Source organism: Oratosquilla oratoria, chromosome 10 (genome assembly GCF_046742065.1).
Source record: "Oratosquilla oratoria isolate Oo_2021 chromosome 10, ASM4674206v1, whole genome shotgun sequence".
Classification (NCBI taxonomy): Eukaryota; Metazoa; Arthropoda; class Malacostraca; order Stomatopoda; family Squillidae; genus Oratosquilla; species Oratosquilla oratoria.
In genome coordinates this window covers 40,785,019-40,792,518 of record NC_134786.1, presented here as the reverse complement: position 1 = coordinate 40,792,518, position 7,500 = coordinate 40,785,019, and the positions used below count along the sequence as shown (strand labels likewise).

At 38.0% G+C, this 7,500-nt stretch overlaps 1 protein-coding gene across 1 annotated transcript in view; it reads left to right on the top strand.

Moving 5' to 3' along the window:
- Positions 1–1,179: 1,179 nt before the first annotated feature.
- The window catches only part of LOC143029006 (trypsin-1-like), a 40,899-nt gene continuing 34,578 nt past the window's right edge, over positions 1,180–7,500 (top strand). The window contains exons 1-4 of the mRNA XM_076191351.1: positions 1,180–1,221; positions 2,030–2,178; positions 5,402–5,514; positions 5,711–5,826. Coding sequence (XP_076047466.1) covers positions 5,414–5,514; positions 5,711–5,826 — 217 coding nt within the window. The 5' untranslated portion in view covers positions 1,180–1,221; positions 2,030–2,178; positions 5,402–5,413. The remainder of the gene's footprint in view (positions 1,222–2,029; positions 2,179–5,401; positions 5,515–5,710; positions 5,827–7,500) is intronic.

Here is a 7,500-nt window from a genome sequence, read left to right as displayed (position 1 = left end):
ACAATTGAACTTATTAGTTACCAAATAGTTTATTATGAAAGCATATTACTGGTGAAATTGAAGCACATCTTGGGCTTCAGCTCTCGTTGTGTAGCACTCTAATGAGACGAACGAGCATGTAGAGGTGTTTTATGTTAAGCTGGAACCTATAGAAAACCAGTGCTCGCTGTGAAACCAACTTGTTGTTTTGGAACTAGGAATACAAACAGTTAGTAACTAAATCTTAAAAAATCTAGAAGATGGATAGCTGGTTTCTAGTTCTAGAGACAAAAGTCACATCGATAACTTTTCTGCATCAGTGCTTAGAGTGTGGCAAATCATCCTTGTTTGTACTCTTTTGAGTATCTTCTAGAACTGTAGAGTTTACTAGTACGCTAAGCTAATTGGGATTCATTCTATAGTTGCAATCATCACCCTTCGTTTCATGTTCAAGAGAATCCCTAGACTTAATTTACCAGCCCTCATCTGAAGAGGTTTAGGGCGATCCGTGTGGTATTGTATATACAGCAGCAATCTCTACGGCTAACCCTTTGAGCGACCAGCTTCCCTTGGCTGGTGCACTAGTGGTGGTTGCCGATTCACAAATAGATAAAACTTAGCCCTCTCCGAGTAAGGTTATAAGGGCTGTGAGTTAGCTGAAGGATGGAAATGTGGCTGGCATCCGCAATGCCAGCGAGGAGTTGCTGAAAGCCGGAGGTGAGGCTATCATCCGTGGGGAGGTATGAGATGGTATCTGCTCCTTGGCATTCCAGTACCACTCCCTCTGACTAGAAAAGGGACAGGTCTCTCCAATCTAGAAAGAGGAAAGGTACCGTCAGGGAAGATGCGCGACCTCTCCGGTCGAGTCTAAAAGAGAATGGGAAGGTTGGAAGAGGCGGCATGACACTAGGAGAGGTGACAAAACAGAGAGATGGTTTTTGTCAGTCTCTAGTTGGAAGTTGCCTGGAAGACAGAGCGGACCAATCATCGTGCTCTGTTCAGAGACGTCCGGCAGGATAATCTGTAATAATGGTATACGAGTATATACTGTTGATAAACGCTTGTCTGTCACTGAAAAAGAAACTGTAGACAAAACGTCAGTAATATAGTATTCATGATTCAATCCGTGTTTTCCTTCCAACTTTCCACATATATGTATACATTTTTTCGAGAAATTGAATGTCACAAATTTGTTTTACAGGCCACTGGGAGTATCTGTGCAATGGAATACACAGATGAAAGGTACGTGAATCAGACTACTCTTATACGGTTTCACTCGATCCTATACGACGTATACGGTACACTCGCCCATTGCGTGCCACACAATTTGCTTCCATTCACACCACAATGCAGCAAAATCCACCACACGGAGGTACAAGACATTTTGTTTTACTCAACATAAGATGGCACTTTTCAAGAAATGGGGAGGGGGACCATTGGACAAATTCTACAATTCCGTCTCTCGAGGTTCAAGATAATACAGAACGTGTTCTATGACATTGACGTGCTAATAACATTTATATCTATATTTTTCTCCAATCTATGACATACTTATATGTCTCTTGTTCTAGCCCTTATCAAAACAATAGTTAACATTAGAGGCTTCCATAAAGTACCTCATTATTTATCATCTATAACTGAACTAAGGTATCCATGTTCTCAAATACTTGCACTAGGTTAGTTTGGCGTAACTAGCAATACAGCTAATCAATGGTACTCTCATTTATTACACAGTTTGTACCTTACTGTACATAATACAGTAAGGTACAAACTAGGGTACAGTATAATTTTATCTTGTGTATAGCTGATCTTTTCTCACCCTCAATGGTTATGTTGCCCTGTGAGTTGCCACTCGTTCCCCAGTATTTTGACAGAGATCTCGCATGAATGCTCAAAGTTCCCTAAACACAAGAGACTGTGGTTGAGAACATTACTTGTTACACGATAATGGTTATTTAACTATATCTTCTGGAATTTATTATCCTTCACGCACCTTTTTCTTTCTTTCTTTCTTTTCTTTTCTTTTAATCTCTTTGCGATATATTTTCAGTGATCCTTTAGGGTTCATTGCCGATAAATTCAAGAGTGAGATCAATGTTGACGAGGACTTGTTCCGTGAATTGACAAACGCCACCGAAGATATCGCTCCCAGTCCCCCGATCCTCAATAACTCTTCTGATGACTTAGTCCAACCAAAAGGTATAGGAAAACAAATTTTGTCATTGATATTTTAAAAATGTATATACGTATACACACACACACATACACACACACACACACACACACACACACACACAAAGATATATATATATATATATATATATATATATATATATATATACATACATACATATATGTACATATATTTATATATATACACACACATATATTTATATATATACACACACATGTATATTGTATAAATAGATAGATAAGAATAAATATGTAAATAAGTAAATAAAACTAAGTGTTACAGAACATTAAGTTTTCATATGGTACGATATATGCCAGTTTCCATTCTAATGAGTTTTTTTTTTTTTTTTTTAAGGACATTATTTCCGTGAATTGAATATTGGAGAAACATTTAAATTCTACTCCCAGAACTATCCCTATCATTACCCCAACCGTTACAGACAAATATGGTATTTCAAGGTAAGCTTACAAAATATTGATACAGCTATTTCATAAACCACTCAAATAAAATTGGCCTAGAATATCATCAATATCAATGTACCATATAGACGAGAAAATGCAAAAGCATATTCATATACATAGACATATACATGTACATATACATATACATATACATGTACATGTACATGTACATATACACATACATATATATATATACATATATATATATATATACATATATACTGTATATATATATATCATATATATATATATATTTATATATATATACATATATATACATATATATATGTATATATACAAATATATACATATATATATACATATATATACAAATATATACATATATATATACATATATATATGTATATATACAAAAATATAAATATATATATACATATATATACAAATATATACATATATATATATACATATATATATGTATATATACAAAAATATATATATATATATATATATATATATATATATATACACAAATATACATATCCGCTTATAAACAAACAAGGTTAAAGGCTTTTGATTATTTTATTACGTGTATTTTTTATTCCCACATCCGACCCGAAGTACCTAAAGCTATTCGTTTCCTCCAACCTCTCTCATTTAAGACTTACTTCCAAATTACTGTTATCGTCTCCCCATGTACATCTAATCACCTTACTTTTACCCATATCTACCTTCAGTTTTCTCAAGTCGCATACCTTCCAAAGCTCCGTCACTAACTCCCTTAATCCCTCCTCTGACCCTACCACAAGTGCAGTGTCGTCAACAAACAACAACTGGCTCAGCTCCCATCTTTCTCCATTTTCTTTAACTATCTCCAATCCCCTGCCCATTACCCTTGCGATTACCTCCCGCACCACCCATCCATGCACACATTGAATAGCCATGGCGACATGACACATTTTGACGCAATCACACCTTTACTTCAAACCACCCTCTCTCCATTTCTAATTCTAACACAGGCTCTACTGCTCTCGTAAAAACTACTCTCCCGATCCCGTATATCTTCACAGCCTCCCACAGTGCCTTCCTGTTTACCCTGCCTTTTCCAAATCCATAAATAAAAAATAATAATGATGATAAAAAAATAAAAAAAATTCTCACATATCTTTCTTACCATGAAAATCTGGTCCATGCAACCCCTACCTTTTCTAAGCCCGCACTGTTCACACTGAGAGGGGGGAGCGAGCTGGAGATAAATTGTAGATTGAGAGAAGCAAGTAAACGCCTTAGGGGATTAAAAAGTGTCATGAGAAATAGGCATTTGGGAATGGATGCTAAAAGGAGATTACATGAAAGGATAATTGTACCGAGAGCACTGTATGTGGCAGAGGTATGGAATTTAAGAGAGGCAGAGAGAATTTTTTTTTTTTTTTAATGTGTTAGAGATGAAATGTATGAGATGTATGGTAGGAGCTGTAAGGTTGGATAGAGTGAGAAGCGAGAAAGTGAGGAGGAGAGTTGGGGTGGAAAAAGAAACGGGAGATAGAGTTGATGAAAGAGTGTTGGGATGGCTTGGACACATAGAAAGAACGAGTGGAGAAAGAAAAGTAAAAGAGGTCTGGAAGGCAGAGGGGTGGAGTGAACATGAGGGGACGACCTGGGATGAAATGGATGGATGGGGTAAAAGGGGCGTTGAGCAAGAAGGGGCGTTGAGTCTATTGAAGAAGGAAGAGAGAAGACAGGAGATAGGGGTGAGTGGAGAATGACTGTGTATAGATGATACCGTGATGCAAGGAAGGGAGGGGGTGGGGGGAGGGGGGTTAGGTAGTGGTTGCGTGTGAATGATATTTTGACATAGCCCCAAGGGACTTCTCCCCGTCCTCTCCTATTCTGCATGTGGAGAAGGAGAAGGGGGATCGCCGTTTAAGTGAAGCTGCCACCTTGCTGTGGATGTGCTGTATCTTGCTGCATTGCTTCTGACCCTTCTGGGTAGTGGGCGGGATATAAGGATGACTCGTCATCCATGAGGAGCTGAGATGAGAAGGAGGAAAAAGTGGTGGATAGGAGCGGAATGAGTGCGACAATTAGTCTTTACAGTGAGGTCTGGGTGTAATGTGTCGGATCAAGTGTTTGTTTGGTGTACGGTCTTTCTAGGTGTCTCATGTGTAGTTTTTGTTTGTGTTGGTTGAGTGGACGGACGTTGGCAGCTAGGTGTACAGGTTCAGAGGTTCTGAAGTCGCTCCATTGCGAACCCTTGATGAATTGGACAGAGGCATTCTGAACCTTCTCATTGTCGTAGTTGTTTGTGGGATATACCATCTGGCTCAGTCCCGGAGAGTGGCACAGAATCTACCTGACTAAAGCTAATTACAATCGATACTAGGAGGAAAGTTTTGCAGTTTTGAAGCGCTTAAGCTTTCCCAGCACAGCCTTAGCTCTCCATGTCTGAAGAGGTGTGGGGTCACTGTCCACTGTGTTATTCAGCACATTGGTATGGTCTTTCATCGGGATGTTTATGTTGTTTATCTTAAGAGTGTTTGTGATTGTTCTGTTGCTTTTTCTGCAGCGGAAGTATACAGCTTTCCATTAAGACGTGCTGTTCTTAATGCGCCATTGTTGCTCCATGTTTGTGTTCCATCTAGTATGTTGTTATCATTATTATTACTGTTACTATTGTTATAATCATTACTTTTATTATTACTATTACATCATTGCTAATATTAATAGGATTATCATAATTATTATTATAATTTTTTTATCGATGGTACTATTATTAGCAATCCTATTAATGTTCTACTATTCACAGGCGCCTAGTGGAATGACCCTATCAGTTGCTTGTGGCCACTCATATATACTACCCTCATATCATTGCTATCAAGATTTCCTTTACTTTCATGACTTTGGTTCATTCCGTAGGAGGTAAGTTTATTTCTTCAAATGTTTTTTTTTTTTTTTTTTTTATCTTTTGGACACAAATTATTTATTTACCTAAGATTGCTAAAGTATTCAAGAAACGACAGTCATTATCAGTTATGAAGCTATATTATTACTTGGAGACCAATATCACTGGAAAAGAGACTATGCTCTTTGGTCTGATCTAATGCAATATTTCCAGGTATTGTGGATCTATTACAATAAACTTTACCACGGATTACAATTGGTTAATAGCTCTTTTCAAATCAAGTTACTATCGAACTGCCAAGGGATTCATTTGCTATATTTGGGTAACTGGTGAGTAGCCGTATCAAATTTATTTATATGTGTATATGTGAATAAATCACATACATATATGTATGTGTATAAACATATATTCATATATATATATATATATATATATTTATATATAAAAAATCATAAATATGCATATATGTATATGTACAGCTACACAGAAAACTATCATTAGTAGGGGTGTCGAAACATTCGCTAATGAACATAACCTTATGATACCGAAGGGTTGGTATTTCTGGGGTTCGAATTGTTCGAATTTCTTCTGAATGAATATGAATCGAATAACAGTTCCGGAGTTCATATGGATTCACTATGACATAATAATCTTATTTCCGATGGAAACTTCAACTTGTCTCAAATAGTTTCGTTGTTTTGTGTCAAAATGATTAGCGTGATTTACTAACGATAGTTTTCTGTGCAGCTGTACATATATGTATATATATATATATATATATATATATATATATATATATATATATATATACATATATATATATCCACATTTGTATATATGTGCATATGAATATATGCATATATATGTCCACATATTTACATCTACATACATGGATGTATATATGTATATGAATAAATATATGGAAGTATGTACATATTTATGTATGTATATATGTATGCAATCCTTTCATCATCACCATCATCATCATCCCCGACAAGTCCTGCGGTGATGGGGATGGAGCGGTAGGCACAAACTGTAGGTGCGGTTGGAAGTGTCTAGTTCCTACCTGCACGTAGGCGGCGTGGGGTAGATAGTTGCCGAGGGTTGGGTGAAGTGGCAGCCCTCTCCGGCAGCTCCCCACGTAACAAGCAGTCCCCGCAGTGCTCCCCCAATCCGGGAAGGGATCTAGAAAAGGTGATCTTTACTGTCCGCTTCACCATATCCGGATGGTCAGCTGCAGGCTATCAGGACACCTCTCTTATGCAGCCGACTATAAGAATAGTAAAAGAACCTTACAGATTTCGACCTGGAAAATTAGGACCTTGCTCGACAGTGATGTCAACCCTTGTCCGAGGAGAAGAAATGAATTGGTGGCCCACGAACTTTGCCGCTACATCATCGACATTGCAGCTCTTAGTGAAACACGACTGAGTGGTAAGGTGAACGACGACTCTACAGAGTAGATTTTGCCGTCAAAACCTCTCTGCTGAGCCAAATCCCTAATACACCAGTAGGAATCATTGAGCGTCTAATGTCATGGAGAGTACCTCTGAGCAAAGGAGAGCACATCACCATCATAAGTGCCTATGCTCCTACTCTTGCTGCAGAGGATTGTGTAAAAGAGGAGTTTTATAATTCTTTTAACGAATGTCTAGAAGCAATCCATCGCACCGATAGAGTTCTCCTTATGGATGACTTCAATGCAAGAGTTGGAGGAGAGCATGGCATCCGGCCAGGCGTCCTGGGAAAGCAAGGAGTTGGTAAAGCCAATGACAACGAATATAGACTCCTTGCACTTTGCTCCGAACACCAACTACACATTACCAACACCAATTTCCAGCTGAAAACTAGACACAAGAATACATGAAAGCACCCCCGATCTGGCCATTGGCACCGGCTAGATCATATAATAATCCGACAGTCGGACAGAAAAGAGGTTCTCATAACCAAGGCAATGAAAGGTGCAGACTACTGGACAGACCACCGGTTAGTCCGCTGCAAGA